This window comes from Genypterus blacodes, unplaced genomic scaffold, assembly GCF_046128005.1.
Source record: "Genypterus blacodes isolate CSIRO-AG114 ecotype Tasmania unplaced genomic scaffold, CSIRO-AGI_Gbla_v1 ptg000039l_1, whole genome shotgun sequence".
NCBI classification, from domain to species: domain Eukaryota; kingdom Metazoa; phylum Chordata; class Actinopteri; order Ophidiiformes; family Ophidiidae; genus Genypterus; species Genypterus blacodes.
Window position 1 is genome coordinate 1580297 of NW_027466852.1, and position 16496 is coordinate 1596792.

The 16496-nt window shown below is 42.4% G+C and overlaps 2 protein-coding genes across 4 annotated transcripts in view; one reads left to right on the top strand and one right to left on the bottom strand.

Annotated features, from left to right (window-relative positions):
* Positions 1-685: 685 nt before the first annotated feature.
* On the bottom strand, positions 686-2449 carry lsm6 (LSM6 homolog, U6 small nuclear RNA and mRNA degradation associated). 2 transcript variants are annotated; one of them, XM_076147961.1, is made up of 4 exons: positions 2365-2449; positions 1917-2022; positions 1722-1835; positions 686-897 (listed from the first exon to the last, which is right to left on the bottom strand). In XM_076147961.1, the coding sequence occupies exons 2-4, from the start codon at positions 2008-2010 to the stop codon at positions 863-865; spliced, it is 243 nt and encodes an 80-aa protein (XP_076004076.1). In that variant the 5' UTR covers positions 2011-2022; positions 2365-2449; the 3' UTR covers positions 686-862. The 2 variants fall into 2 exon arrangements, with proteins under 2 accessions (XP_076004076.1, XP_076004077.1); XM_076147962.1 differs by having other exon boundaries at positions 2330-2379.
* Positions 2450-16024: 13575 nt separating this feature from the next.
* Positions 16025-16496, top strand: part of znf827 (zinc finger protein 827) — a 57863-nt gene continuing 57391 nt past the window's right edge. For both annotated transcript variants that reach the window (XM_076147930.1, XM_076147929.1), the window contains exon 1: positions 16025-16435. In XM_076147930.1, the coding sequence (XP_076004045.1) occupies positions 16393-16435 (43 nt within the window). In that variant the 5' untranslated portion in view covers positions 16025-16392. The remainder of the gene's footprint in view (positions 16436-16496) is intronic.

Consider the following 16496-nt stretch of genomic DNA (forward strand, 5'->3'; position numbering starts at 1 on the left):
TTAAAGCAAACTGCCATCTAAATCATCTTAAAGGGCAATATACTATTAAATAAAATGGATTCAAATATACGTCTTCCTTTGCACACTTAAGTCCTTTTATATGGATCATTACTTGACTGTTACCGTTTAAAATATACAAAGCATTGACAGAGCACATTCACTGTAATAAACAGCAACTACCATGCATGATGAAGTGGTTCACTAATGGGTTTTCTGCAAGCAAAGTCCTATCAAGATCAATTAAAAAATAAGCAAATTACCACAGAGAAATCACCAAATGATGTTCTAATCCTTAAGAAGCCTTGTGGTGAAAAGAAGGTAGATTTGGTTTATTTTGTTGCTTCAGGAGATGAGTCTGAGTTTGAGTCGGTAGATTTCACCAAAATGCTAAATCTGTGCTCCTCTGCTAAAAACCCGACAGGCACCGTTCATGAATTAAAGCCGGACCAAGATAATGCAGCGAGAACCAGGACTCCTCCCGTACACGACTGCATAGACGAGCTGCTAAATGAACAGATTTCACTTCTAAAACAGCCCTAAGTGTAAGCGTGGCCTTCATCGCGGATTAGACTCAGATTCATTTACAATCTCCTTTTACAACCTGGCGTTAACTTTCCTTTGCAGTCTTAATACTCTCTGTGGCTTTTTATAATCTTAATGCCAAAATAGAAAAACAGTCACCAAATTACATGTGCATCAAAATGCATATTTTATTCAATTGTTGTACTTTTACAAAAACCAAACAGTCTCCAGGGGTTCAAAGGTTTACAAAACTGAAAAAAAGACGGATCGCCACCGACGCTGAAAACGCTGACAGAATTACATATTAAAAAAAAGAAAGCAGTCCAAAACTTAACCTCCATCAGACCTTCCTCTTCTGGGTGCTGATGTATAGAACTGGAAAAGAGAAAAGAATTGTTCTTCATTCAATCAGTTACAAAATGTCTAGATGTGCACATTAAAAAAAAAGGTGTAAGTGGAAAATGCATTTGAATTAACCAGCCATCAAAAAAAAAAAAAAAATGTGAACACGACGAGGAGACACTTTTATGTACGTTGTCTTTTGTACTCGTCGGCCAACTCTGGCTATTGGCCGCTCCGTCGCACTGAGCACTACATCTGCCGCCGTGACTCGCAATCAACGGGGAATCGCACACGCTGTGGCCTGGCTTGGTGTTGTGGATAATACAGCTATGATTGGGATGAGCTATGATTAGGATGTCAAGTTTCAGTGTGAAAGGAATTCAGATGAAGTGGGAAGTGGGAACGCTGCTAGTGAATCAAAGAAGAGAATATCTGATGAACTACAAACTTCACCTGGGCTGAAACTAACATGTCAGTTATTCTAGTGATCATTCATGTTTAATTCCAGTCATTCAGTAGGATCTCTTCAGAATTTAGCTTTGAAAACTATTTTGAGTGACGAGAGCAAACTGTGATGATGTCTAGTGCTGAGGGTAAATCAACAATTTAAAAATTAGTTTATCATTTGAGTCTTTTGGCATGTCTGGTCTCCAGTTCTCAGCAGTGCAGATCTGCTGCTTCTTTGTTGTGTAAAGTCAATCTTACTGTGCTTTGAAGTGCTTTTGGGACAATATAAGAACAAATCGAAAACATTACTTAGGGACACTGGGGTGAAGGATGCTTAAGTATTCAAGCAGAAGGAGGCTCTCAGGAGTCTTTAAAAGGTCAAACGTAAGCCGGAAAGGACGGATCCTTACCATTGTTTCCTCTTAGAAATGCATCTCCGTACTTGTTCTTCAGCTGGCCGTTCACGTACTCTTCTGTCTGCTCTATGGCGATGTTCATGTAACCATCCAGGCAAGCCAGCACACCTGCGTTCACACATACACACACGTGAGCAGGAGGTCTGTGCGTCGTCTCTCACAAACACACACACTGTTTAGGCAAGCTACCTCTGTAATCGACTCCAGAGTTCAGCTTGACCACCACGGGTCTCCCAATGATCTGCTTCAGGAAGTCGCTGGGGGTTTGCTTCCTTAGACTCATCCTGGCTGCGAGCTGGAGGGGCACAAAAACATAAACATGAAGCCGCTAGCTACATTAGCCGCTTACGTCATTCACTAGCAGCCGTTTATTTCGTTATATTGGCACCGCGCGCGGCATTGTTTGTGTTTGGACCCCGGCTAGCGAAACATGCTAACGTAACATACACATGCTAGGTAGATGCTAGTTAGCATAGCCAGCTAAAGACTGTTCCAACAATGACTACGCTTGCTCTTAATGACCCGAGAGGCTTTACGCCGCTGTGTGCGCATTATACACGTTTAGTAGAACAAGAGCGGGTTGGGCAAATTTGTTCCTATACCTGTTTGCGTTACGTGTGAGGTAGCGTTTACTTACTGTACGTTAGCGCAACGATTTCGTTTTAGGCACGGACGGGTTGACCAATCAGAAGTGTCGATGACCCTTAGCTGTACGGCGTCTCATACGGGACAAAAGTCCTCGCGCGAGTTTGCGAAAGTAACTGCAACAAAGGAGCAAAATTATTTACATCGTTATATCAGACGTTTGAGTCGAGATGAAGTCATCGTACCGTCATGTTTAGTATAATGAACACTTTTGTAGAAATTACAAAACCCACAGGTACAGAGAGAGAGAGATTATTTCCTGTACTGTTAGTTGCACATAGATATTTTCATGGATAGACCCAATAGTCACAACTAGTTGTCTTGCAATATTTCATCTTCTATATATCCATCCCCAAAGTCAGTCTACTTCCCTGCAGTTAGCAGTCATTATAGGAATGGACAAAAGGGATATTGATACGCCATAAAACAAATTTAAGCATTTCAGTTTGGACAATAAGAGCTAAAATACTCATTTTGATACTCATACTTATTTTGATATATATATATATATACCCTTTTTTATCACATGGTGTTGTATTTAACAAATGGAGAAACAAATAATTTTCCTGTAGTATGTTTAGAGGCATGGAGCCCACACTGAAATACATTTAGGTACAATGATTAATCAATATAGATAAAGAAAAAAGTTATCTCACTATCATGGTTTAAAAAATGCCAGAATCCCTTAATATGAAGAGATGGGGAAATGTTCTAGAATTAGTCCTAGCTTCATTTCCGAATATTGCACAGCATATATATTTCATATTGATCAGTAACAATACAGGAGGTTGAATTCTGCCTCTGCGTTCCTGAGCTATTCAGGGTTTTTAAAGCAGAGCTGCACAGAGCCATGCAAACTCTGACAGGCTTTGATGGAAATTGGCTGCTGCCGGACACTGGGCCTGTCGCTGGTTACCAGATTTAACGGGCTGCGGTCTGATCTGCTGAGGAGGAAGAGGAGAGGCGGCTGGATCTGCACATAGTCAGCAAAGCTTTCTGGAAAGAAAGACGTAATAAAAGTGTAAGAATGGAACAAAATATAAATATAACCACTCGAAATGCCTCATGATTCATCTTACTGACAAATATATCCTGACAGGAAGAGGGTCGTAGATTTTAATGTCCTGAAATGCACCCAAACTAATAGGCTCAACATTAATTGACAGATTCATTTTCATTTGTAGGAGTAGGTCAACTTGCCTTAACATAAATCTCTACTACTAGAGCGGATCGTCACCTTCACTAAAAACTTTCATGCTGTTGGCTCCCTTTCACATGGAGAATATTTGAGATATTTCACCCCCTTCACCCCAGCCTTCCCCATCACCCCTAACCCATGTCGTCACTCATGTCCTCCATGAAGCATAAACATTAGGTCATTGTAACATGACTTTTGTGGAGCTTCCTTCACTCATCCAAATCTCTGGCGCTTTGCATTGCAGCTTGCAAACAGTGATGCTCGTTTCTTTTTCAGCATTATCCAAATGGTTTATCTACAGAAACGAATGGGGCTTGTTTTGCACTTTACATTCTCCAACATGTTCTCAAAGTAGCGTGTTCTCAAATTAGTACTGGACATAACATGCATTGAAAAGTAGCTCTGGCTTTCATTCATGTCTGTGATTGTAGGAATCAGTTTGAAAGGTTTTGGTACCCGTTGCGACTCAAAACAAACAGACACACAAACACACTCTCCAATTGTCATTCACATGATGATAAGGGGTTGCTATGGTGATTCAAGTCAAATCTGACATCATTCATGATGTCATTATAGGGGACACCAGGAACGTTCTGTTCTGTTCATGTCCCCAACTGATTTGGTAATGCAAATACAAAATAACAATTTTATGTAAATGAAATGAAATGAAAAGCACTCTATGCAAAGGTCAGACCCCTGAACAATGTTTTTGGCAACTTTGGAGGCAATTTTAGAAATGATGCTCGTTGCAACCCAAAACATTCACACACGCACATTTCATCAAATATCCCTGTAGCAGAAGTTTAGTGACCTTGTTGCACATTAGATTTTTCTTTTTTTATTCTCATATGGTACCATAATGATGTATGATAACTCTAATGGACATGTGTTTAGCATCGTTTTAAATGTGTATTATAGGTTTAACATGATTTTTTTTTAAATTACAAATGTAACAGTAACCAAGCAGCTCAGACCTCTTCACTGTTCAATTGTGGCTGGGTTTGCGTTGTGAAGGGGGGTAAAAAGAAAGTCTACCATCTGATAAAACTCTGGGTGCCGTAAACAAGAGCGTAACAATGCACAGCCCGGGAGATACATGAAAAATGGTGTGTGTGTGTGTGTGTGTGTGTGTGTGTGTGTGTGTGTGTGTGTGTGTGTGTGTGTGTGTGTGTGTGTGTGCGGTTGGTGTGCGTGTGTGTGGGTGGGGGGGGAATGGTGAGGTGGAAGATATAGTATGAAAGGATAGAGGGTGGGAGCTGGTGCCATGTATGTGTGAACACACAGAGAGAGAGAGAGATGGAGGGAGGGATACTGAGAGGTGGAATCATAAAGTACTTCTTGTGTGTCTAGACAGGTTGCTTGTTAGCAGGGCATGGCTAGCCCTGTGGAGGCTAGAGGTTAATTTGGTATCTGCTGCTGTGTTAAACTAAGGTCAGTACTACAAGTCCTTAAGTCATAAACAAGAGTGGTTAAGAGCCATGTATACACCTAGGCACCAGTTAATGAATATTCAATGAAGATTTTTTTTTTCACCTTGTCCCCTCTTCTCTGTGTTGTTGCTCGCTTTGAAGGAAATTTTGGAGAGGAAAAAATAACAAATAGTTTATCTTTGTGGCCTTCAAAGAATGACCTCAGAACATGTACATTCACTTGTCCTTTGTTATCATCACACATGACTGTAGATGTTCTATAAAATGGCCTTTTCATTTTGCAGTTCTCTCCCTGAGCAATGACAGAATATTGACTGGTATGATAAAACCAGGGTTGCAATATTCACAAGTTTGCAGTTGAACTAAAGCTTAAACTTAAGATAAAGGCTTTACTTCCTCACTGGTATTTAATGCAGATTTTCGTGTATGCAGGTGAAAATGTGTTTGAGTGGGATGGTGCTCTAACTGATGGACCATTTCATCCAGGTGCCCTGGGATAAGTGTGTTGTACGTGCAAGCTGAAGGAAACCCATTAATGAATCCATGGCAATAATTCAGTTGAAATGATAGTTAATTGTGGGCATTGACACTGTGGTCAAAAATCGTCGCTGGTTCTCATTTTAACTCTGACTAGAAGTCAATGATGGACACACATAATTTAGAATATACATTGATTTAAATGAAAAAGAAAAAGAATGTGTAGGAGTAACAGCTGTAAATGTAAAGCCCTTTTGCTGGCTGCTTTATTCAGTCCTTACTGCACATATGGTGTCTGCGGTTGTGTCAGCAGACTCCTTAATTTGTTACCACTGGTTATCAGGCTGATTTGCACTTATATTTATTACATTCTTGTGTTTATGTATTTAACATTGTTTTGTTATAGTCAGTGTAGCATTACTGATCACTGAAGATGAACAGGACATTCTGGATCAGGATCTTTTCCCTCTTTTCCTTGTGTTCTTACAGAGCTTTGGGTTTGAAACATTGTGTATGAAATCGGGCTGTACAAATAAACTGGACTTGACTACACACATGCCCAGAAAGCCACAAAGCATACACTCACTACAAAATTCATCTAATCATCCATCCAAACAACCCACTACACCCACATACTTACCCACTCTGATCCCTACCCCTTCACTTCCCATGCTTTTGTAGGTCCTTTTAAGTAGCACACATTCCTGTTTCATTGCCCCATGTATATATACTGTATATAGTGTATATTTTATATCTTGTAATTTAAATTGCAGTTATTACTTTTTATCCTTGGTTTACAGGCAATAGTTTTTATATATGTATCTTTTTTGTGTGAAAGTATGAGATATTTGTATGTGTCTGACTTAATTATTACTTTTTGATACATCACAATTTTTAGTAATTTCTGTAATTTTTGTTATTTGATTCTTGTAGATTTTGATTGTTTTACAGAAACTGCCATAACTGTTGAGCACATTGTGCAGTTGCAATGCAATTGAGAAGACACGTGCACATATCAAAGACCAAAAGAAAAAAGGAAATCCATCTCTGGAGAAAAACAGAATGCTTTTCAACAAACATGTTCCGACCATCTAGTATAAGAGCGGTCAGCTAGAATGGAAAACATCAGAGCTGTCGATTAAGGGACAAATCCCTTCTCCATTTCAAGACCCCTTAACCCCCAGGGGCGGGACAGTGAAATAGAAAGATTATGGTGGCAATAGATGCTATTGTAGTCGGAAATGGGGGACTGGACCCAAACAGGGAGGGGCTCAGGGTGAGTGAAAATCGGGGCTGAGGGGGTGGGAATTGGGGGGCGTCCGTCCTCTTGTATCCTAAAGCAATATGCAGGATCGAGGTGGAAGTAGTGGCCAGCAGTGTAAGAAGAGGAGAAAGTCTAGACTGCATTGACCCTTCTGAAGCCACATTTTCTCTCCAGGTCAACCTTGATATGGAGAAGATAATGGAAAGCTTGGGGGAGATTTCAAATAAAAAAACAGATTGGTAGACAGTGTGTCTCTGTTCCTACTTTCATGTAATCCCTAACTGTATGGAGGTAATAGCTTGGAAGTGATTGGAAACATTTCTTCCATCACAAAGGGGCCAGGAAACCTCAGCTGCATGGCTTGATGGTTGGATTTGTTGCCTTTATAGCGCCAAGGGATCCAGTGAGGGATGTAGTGGTTCATTTTTAAAGCTCTTATGACATGGTTCATGTCTGGCCTCCATTAATTTTCCAAACAGGTGATCAGACCTTAGCGTTGCACTACAACAGTTGTAAATCTTGTTTTCTTAGCAGGTATCTGTTGAATTAAGCAGTTTATTAGCTGTGGTGGATCGCCTGCAACACTATCTCTGTACTTTGGGATTTGCTCCTTATTATTTCTGTGGCAATGACACATCCCTCAACTTCCACTTAATGACTCAGCTGTGAGCACTGACAGTTGACAGCAGTTGGTTAGCCTGAAGGCCCCATGGTGAGAGAAGGGGATGGTGTGAGGCAGACAAGGTGGGATGTAATCACTTCCTGTAATTTGGAGGAAAACCACTGGGCAGCTCACTGTAGAGATGAAAGGCTGACTCTTGTACCCTCTCTCTGCAGCCACCAAGCAACGCTGCGTGCAAAAGCCTGAAAAGAGAGGCTCTGAGAACCAATTCTGCTAGGTCGGTGTCCCCCAGGGGTTAGTCCAAGGACCATCTCAAATCAGCTACAGCCCTGGAGGCATGTTCCATCCCCAAGGAGTGGCACTACAGACAGACCGTCAGACTGCCCATCCTCTGCTGCTTGGCCCAGGCACAGCAAGCCAGAATATAACTCTCCAGAGAACCTGTTCGGGGGAAGAGATCTCAGTGGAGCTTATGCTGAAGGCTTGGCTTATATCTGCCTGTCTGTCTGTCTTTCTGTCTAGCACCCCCCCCCCCCCCTCCCCCCCGCCCCCCATGCTGCCATATCTGCTCCCACTCCTCTTTAATATCTCAATCTAAGCCAACCAGTGTTAAGTAAATCTCCACATTCAGTGCTCTTATTCGTTACATTAGGGAAATAAGAAATAAAGGATTATGAGACAATACTGATAATAAAATATTTCCAACAATTTGGACAACAATTTTTGTAGGAAAATGCATGCCTTACAGCAGTCATGTTCTGAGCTGTGACTAATAATTAAATTTGTGTAACCTCAACACACTGTGCCGTCCAGACTGTAAATGACAATGTCAATTTCACAAGACATTTGGCTCATCCCATGAACAGATCGCCCGGTTTGATCATTTCATCACATGACACTACCCGACCAACTTGTCAAAGAGAGACTGGAGTGGTTTTGCTTGATAGATGGTGAATGGTGCTTATACAGGGAGCCACTCCATTCCACCCATAAATATGCATCGTGACATTTGGAACAAAGCCGTTCGTCCTCTCTTTCCTGATGAGCTCTGCCTGCATACTATAACATATTGCCATACTGTCACACCTTGTGTTTCATAGCCAATCTCTCTGTTCATCAACTTGGCAGATAACCTCTAGATACTGTCAGATAATATAGAGGATGGCATAAGGGTTCCATGCATGCAAAACTAAGAGGAGGATTCTTAATAATGCTGCTTATAATACTTATTAATAATTAAGGATTATTATTTATTATGTAGGATATGAGGCATGGCTATATGAAGGATATGAGGGTTGCGGTTTAAGTATTTGTATTAGAATGACACATTTAGCAAAAAGTTAATCAGATTTCTGGACTGATCATTGGTGGGTCAAACAAATACACATGCTATGGTCTTTTAAGGCAAGTACAGCAGAATGCTCCCTGTTCTCCCTGTAGCATTAAGAACATAGCTGGCCTCTTTCTCCAAACACCTCATTGCTTTAGAGAGGAATAAATATCCAAGACAGCCAAGAGCAGTTCCTTTCAAATCCCACACACGCATCTCCCTCTTTCTCTCTCACTCTCTTTCCCTCCCTCCCTCCCTCTCCCTCTCTCCCTCTCCCTCTCCCCGTCATTTGACCAGCAGTGCTTCCTGCCACTGAGGACCTGTGACTCAACAGCCAGAATACAGCAACATTCTCTTGCCCACCCTCTTGAATATTCATAGAGGTAACTGAAGCTCAAACCCATACTGAGGCTCAAACCCATACACCTCGTGTCCATGCACAATTATTTAATAGGAAGTGTGTGTTAGGGTTACAAACAGGTACTTGCGTATCTAAACGGGTGCTGTTTAGAGAGGGGGCGTGGAGGGGTTGTTTTACACTAATTTCTTTATCCCTTTCACAGGAGTGCTATGTTACAAGAGAATTCCTGAGGCGAGCCAATGGCCCGATAAATCTGCCGGAGCCTCTCTCTCAATTTGTCTCCGTGGAATGTCAGCTGGCAAGCGCCCAGACACTGAGAACCTCTTTTCACAATGCGCCAATCTAACAGACGAGATCCCATGTTGGAGCTACAGTACAAGGACTGGCATGGATAAATTGCCACGTGCCTTATCTAGGTCTCTTTATGTCTAACTGTCTGAGGTCCTGCTTCTCGCACAGCCTGCAGTGGCTACTTCCTCCCAGCGCTGGTGGTTAACCTCAACGGCCGTGTAGGTGACACTGACAAAATGCAGGTGTCACCAAAGAGAAACCTGAAATATGATACAGACGCCGCGTCAACCTGTCTTACTCGGTATGACCCGCAGTGTGTGAACAGAAATGGTCCTATTTGGTGTTGTTCATCAGTATGGTGCAGTCTCCCACATAGATCGGTCCAGGTGGTGGAATGGCAGAGTGGGAGAACAGACCATGTTTGTGTGAAGATGCAACAACTATCTCTCTTTTTCTCTTTCTTTCTCTCCCATTGCCTCCCTCCCGTCTCTCTTACTCTCTATCTCTCTGTAAACAGACTGCTGTAGCACTATTTGTACTATATTTAAAGGTTGCAGGTTAGCAAACAAAACAAGATGCCTCTCCACCTGTACCTTCAAATGAGTCATAAGTCAGTTATGAATCCATCTATTTATCTATTTTCAGTATTTGCTGCAAACATACACAGATGGATGAGTATGGACTTGTTTTTTCATATCAGGATTCATTTTTATATTTAAAAATTTACTTGCCTGAAACTAAATTGTACTGGTGATTTCATGATTTATTCCTATCTTATTTGCATATCTAATAAGCAGCACTTCTTCGAGATGAAATCCTGTTTACATTATGTGATGTATAGCTAATAATGGCTCACAAAAAATCCGACAGATGTACACATGCCATGCTCCAGTTACACTGCAGTACAATCAGATGATGGTCAGGTGTATCTGTTGAATCACAATGATGGTAATCAGAGCATATTAAAAGAACTTCACTTTGCAAAACAGGTGCTATCAAAATTATACACACACATTGATACCACTCTATTCATGACAACTCTGGAATTTCAATGTATTTAAAGGGGTTCATGCTGCTGGATGACAGTTGGCATAACTGCAAAAACCACCTTGCGCCAAATAAACCTGACAGTGCTCAGCATGGCTGGTTTTAATATTTTAATTTGTTTCATTACAACAGTATGGACCCGATAGCCTTTCTGACGTGCAGGCAATTGTCTGCAAATGAACAAGATTACATGACAAGCCCTGAATGACAGAACTACCCACTGCTGCCTACCCCAGCCACTTATCTGATGGTAGCCTAGCAACAGATCCCTGACCTGGCTTTGACCTCCACCCGATAAGGTCAACACCTGAAGGCTCTCCCATTGGAGGGCTGGAAGAGAGAGAGGTGGAGCCTGGGGATGTGGGGAGACAAAGGACTCACAGAGCAAGGGCAGCCTCCTCTGCATACAGCCAGCATGCTCCCTGCTGACAAAAAATGTTCATACAAAAGCATGCCAGTCTTTCTTTACCAGGGGTTGTTATACCTGTGCGCGCGCGTGTGTGTGTGCGTGCGTGTTTGAGTGAGTGCTTGCATGCTTGTGTGTGGGGGAGACGCTGTGTGTGGCAGAGGCAGTCCAACCATAAAATACTGACCAGAAAAAGGGGGAGCACTTGTTTTTACATTATCCCCCTCAGCAAATTCAGACTGCGGTGGTTTATTCTACGCGGGGTCAAATACATTTTCCCCACTGTATCACTGAGTGGAAAAACAGCAGCTGTAACATAATAAAAAAATATTGTGATGACAAACAGAAGAGCCGCATTATGAAGGTGCTGAATGTGAAATTAATCGACCACAGCAGCCCGCCATGATAGACAACTTACTTCCTCCATATCATTTGCACACACACACACGTAGGGCGAGAAAGAGAGAGAGAGCGAGAGAGAGAGAGAGAGAGCGAGAGAGAGAGAGAGAGAGAGAGAGAGAGCGAGAGAGAAACCTCACTTGCTTCAACAGTACTGATATGGAAGTTAATCCAAATTGTGATAGTAGCAATATCCTATTAGACCATGGCAATAAAATCCAACTGAGTCTGGTAACACATTACAGATATCAGAACGTGTTCAGCACGCTCCATTACAGAATGAACAGACATTAATCATTGGGGGTCCCGTTACGAACACATCGAGACATAAAACAAACATGCAAATCATGCGCCCACAGACATACATTTCAGCTCGTACCAACACGCATCAGAGTGTTGAACTACTGTTACCGTTCATGTTATTTTAAATGGAGGAGAGAATTTATCACTGCCCTTTTGCTAAGTAAATTCAGACATACTGTAAGTGTGAGAAAAAAAGATAGCCATGCTGCCAAGGGCAGAGAGGGAGACAAATGAATAGCTGTGCATAACACTAACACACACAAATTTGTGCTCACTCTGCTTCTGGAATGAAGAAGTAATTTAGAGACAGGTGGCAGACAGTGTTGCTGCGGCAGTGCTTTGTGACTGTGTGAAAAAGATTCTGTACAATTTAACATGAATTGATAAAAATGTTCGTGCATCCTTTTAAAAAGTGCCATGTGTCAGTAATTAGCTCACGCAAGCCTTTCATCTACAGATTCTGTTTGGTATCAATCAGGCCTTCATATTCAGTCAGGTGGCGCCATAGTGACGATGCTCATTCAGCTCGTCAGGGTTGGCGCTGCAAACTAAAATAACTCTTGTCCCTGAGTTGACGGACCTTTGCTATTCTTCGAGGCCTCGCGCAAGACCTCTGCCCCAGTTCACCAGGGGCAACCTAGGCTCCTCCCCTGCAAATGTATGTGTGTGTTGGTGTATGTGTGTGCATGTGCGTATGTGTATACTGTCTCCTTACTGCAGGGAAAACGCTGAAGGCCAAAGGGCAGGAAGTTGGCCACCTGCCTCTGTCACACAAGCAAAAGCAATGGAGGAGAGAGAGGAAGAGAGGACAGGAGAGAAAGGCCTGACAGACAGAAAGAGAGACCGCATGCAACTGTGAGCAAATACAATGTTTGTGTTGTTCTCTGTTACAGGTTAATTTACAAGTAAATTAGGTCCTCAACATAAACATCCTCGAATAAGTCAAATAAATGTTATTTAAGCTACATCTTCAGAATCACCACTTCCTTCAAATGGTCACACAATCTTTATCAATGTCCAGAGCTGATTCCTGGTTAAAGGGACAGAATCATGTGGGCATTTGACTTGTCTTTTAAACAATGACTGAAAAAAAATGGAACAGGAATTTGTCCATTGGCATTGGCTAGAGGCGACAACCCCTCTCACTCCCTTCATAAATGTGCCAACCGAGGACGAGAGCATAGAAGGCCAGAGGGCAAGAAGGGAGTGAACCACCTGCTTCTGTCACACTGTCAGGATGAAGGCGAAGGAGTGCAAATAGGGTGACGAGTGTACGTATGTGTAGGGGAATGGGGTGGGATATTGTGTAGGAGGGGGACAGGTGGCACGCAGGACAGCGTTGGCACAAGCCACCCCAGGATTTATCACTCAGCGACAGTCACGGCTGGGCAGGGGACAGATGTTTCTGTTTACTCCGGGGCAACATCTGACTGGCCCAGCCTAACATTAACCCAACTAGCCTAGCCCACAGAGCGGAGTGTGATAGGATAGACAAGACGGGCAGGGGGAGGAGAAACAGAGAAAAGGAGAAGCAACTGGAGGATATTCAGTTTGCCCCTAAGGCACATAAGCAAGTTAGCTCATTTCTCTCTCCACTCTGCTCCATTCTCCACTGAAGCACCTGAAACTCATTTAGCCCCTACTAAGTGTTGTGCCACTATAGGGAACCATTTTAATAAGTGGTAATAATACCGAGTGACAATATGAGCTGTTTTCAAAGCAGGGGACCTGCACCAGTTATCAGTAAGTGAAAGAAAACAATTCTAATTGACCTCCAGCATAATCCACATCTTCAGTTCGTTAGAAGAGCGGTCACAAATGCACAGCACTTACTTTAATGTTGTTTAAAGGCTATTCAACGGCAGCCTTTTGCAATGGGAGTGCATGTGTGTTCCAGCTGGGAAATTTGAGACTGTCAGTGGTAATATAGCTGGAGCACTCATCCCTGGAGCAATGAGGAATGACCTTTAGGTTCAACCCGGAGTGAGGTCATGTCAGCGTTGCTATGGCTACTATCAGCAAATTGTCCTGTTGCCAGCATTACCTCAGCTGCCTGGCATTGTCGGGGTCAGAGAACAGGCTCTGACCTCCCCATGGTGACCAAACTCAACAGGGAACAAAAACAGCACCAAGTCAAACACTAGTGGTCTGAAGATCAAGCGTAAAAGATACAGCTGACATGCCTCTAGTAAATAAAAAACTAAAGTGGAAATCATGGGCCTGAATGTGGAAGCTTTTTGTGATTCTGTACTGAGTTACGACTGAGTTTGCCTTAAAAACAGAGACAGAGAGTTTGTTCTCTTTAGTGCCCTTAACTTGATACGCACAGGCACAACAAGATTTAGCACTGATTATGGGATCATAGCATGAATGAAGGGGAATATCAACTCACACACTCTGGATCTGAGTTTCATTCAAACCTACAAACATGAAAATCACTCTTCCACAGCCAGAAAACCATGAAGCCACATTTAATCCGGATATACAACCCAGTCCTCCTGCATTGTGAAATGAACTGAAGACCTGAAATCATAAAATACTTACATAGAAATCACTGCTCCCAGCCAGAAAATGTATGAAACTGTATTATCTAAAAGGTATCTTTTCAGGATTTTCAACTCAATCACACTTTATTTGACCATGGCCATGAAATCACAGATATGTAGACACTGTTCTGGTGTGATCAAATACATTCCTTAGTGTACAAATTGAACACTATGTCCCTGGTGTAATTTGGAAAACCATCAAGACGTTTTCCCATTCACAGTCTTAGTATTTTAGTGAAAATATAGACAATATGGATGAAACAAAGACCCCAAAAAAACAACTTCAGCTTTTCCTTGTAGCAGAGCATCCACCCTCCGGTCACAGCACCTGGTCCTCTCGCTGCTCATACACAGTCCATCTGCAGGTGCAGGTGAGAGACACAGCTGTCTACTACACATTAACACACACAGAGAAACACACAAATACACAGGCACAGAAATTGAAATTGTAATGCAAACCACTGAAATATTCAGTATCAAAATCCAACACTATCCTCTCATAAAATGAAAAAAACAACTAATGGGATGTCTTAATCACTAATACTGAAGGTGCAATAATATATAATCCTTTTCTATTTGTGGAGCATGTTTGTCCACTCTCCTCCTGATATACTCCATTTAATCATGTTGTTCTGTTTCCTAATTAGCAGAAATGCAAAGTGTCTTTGTCACCTGTGGACAGCCAAGAGGGCTAATTTGGGCTTTTCACTAATTGCCACGGTAACGAGCCTCCTGCGCCTCCACTGGGGGTGGGTGGAAGGCATGGCAGGAGGATGGGAGGATGGTAGGATGGAGGGATGAAGACACAGCTCTCCTCACACACGGCCGAGGTGTGAAAGAACGCGGCAGGCCAACAGAACGCAGCCTGGAGGAGTCCAACAGCAGGGAGTGGGGGACAGCCTGCGCTGTGAAAAACCCCAACACCCAGCTGAGAGTTGCTCTGGCCACTTTTGGTCTCTCAACTTCCACGAAAGAGACAATTACATTGGGTTTGATAAATGCTGGGGTTTCTTTGATACTGACACTTATTGCCCCTCCTGCTCGAACTGGTTCTCAAATGACAGAACCTTTTCCTTAACTTTGACAAATTCTACATATAACTCTACTGGTAATTTAGATTTTGCAGCCATATGACACGTTGGAAGATTGTGTATTTAAGGTGACTGGAATTATAAACTGAATTAATAGGTTGATCAAGATAAGATAAGATAATCCTTTATTCGATAAGATAATCTTTATCAATAAATTATTATTATTCAGCAGAAAAGTCATTTTAATCTTTGCAGGTTTTCATCGTTTCCGTAACTGATTTCATTAACTTGTTGAAAGAGTGTTTTGTAAATGCACCAATAACATCACAAATAAAGCTTTGTTACTATGTTCTCCATGATGCTTAATATGTGTTGGTGAATAAGGAACAAATTAGAAATATCATAACAAAGCAAGTAGCCGCTCAGTTGTAGTATAGCACTTGCCCACCTAATAGCCTTCATCAATAGGAAATATGCAAATTTTGGGTGGAAACGAAATCACCCACACAGAATTTGTCACATTTTATTTTTAGCATTTAGATTTTACACTGTTGCCGTGGTTCACTTGTTTAAATTACTCACACTTTAGCAATAACGTCATTGTATCGTGCTATTATGCTAAACAACCCGTATTATATCCCTCTGCTCGATTTATGAAATTGGACCTTAAATTGAGATGTATTTTTATGATTTGCAGTAATATTATTTTAAAGCAGATCAAAGTGATGATGTTAATGTGATTTGAGTTTGATTAAACATTCTCGTTGTACGTGTTAAATGTTATTACGTTTTGTGTTACACACGGGAAGCTTGGGGGCACCTTGTCCGCACGCTGCACGCGGGGCCGAGCTCCTCCAATGTGTGCGTGCGCACAAGCGCGCGCGTGTGCGTGTGTGTGTGTGTGTGAGCGAGCGTGCGAATGTCTGTGTGTGTGCGTTTGTGAAAGAGAGAGAGAGAGATAGAGAGAGAGGGGGGGAGAGAGAGAGAGTGCGTGTGTGTGTGTGAGTGTGAGAGTGTGAGCGTGCGCGCGCGCGTGCCTGCTCTGCTGTTGCTGCCCTTTGATCCCTGCATTAGTGTTAGTTAGGGGCTCGGAGACACACTTGCACCGAGAGCAGCCATAGTCAAGACACGGCAACAACAACAGCGGCACCTCCTCCGCCTGTGCTCCCATTCCCCAACAATACACTTTAAACCGAGCAAAGCCAGGTGCACGACCAAGTCCCTGCCATCACTGGCGCCTCAGTCTCAATGGGAAAAAACCTTTTTTCTTCTTATCCCTAAACAAGGACGAGAATGTGATTAAAAACGGGGGAAAATGCCAAGGAGGAAGCAGGAGCAACCCAAGCGCCTGCCTTCACGTAAGTCGTTCACTCGTTTTGTGCAATTTTAAAGGCTCTCCGTGTGTTTTGCGCAGTAGTT

Coding starts and splice junctions, on each gene's coding strand:
- lsm6 (XM_076147961.1), bottom strand. CDS start 2,010: ATGAGTCTAAGGAAGCAAACCCCCAGCGACTTCCTGAAGCAGATCATT. Junction 1,836..1,916: donor CTCTGGAGTCGATTACAGAG/GTAGCTTGCCTA, acceptor GTGTGAACGCAG/GTGTGCTGGCTTGCCTGGAT. Junction 898..1,721: donor ATTTCTAAGAGGAAACAATG/GTAAGGATCCGT, acceptor TCTCTTTTCCAG/TTCTATACATCAGCACCCAG.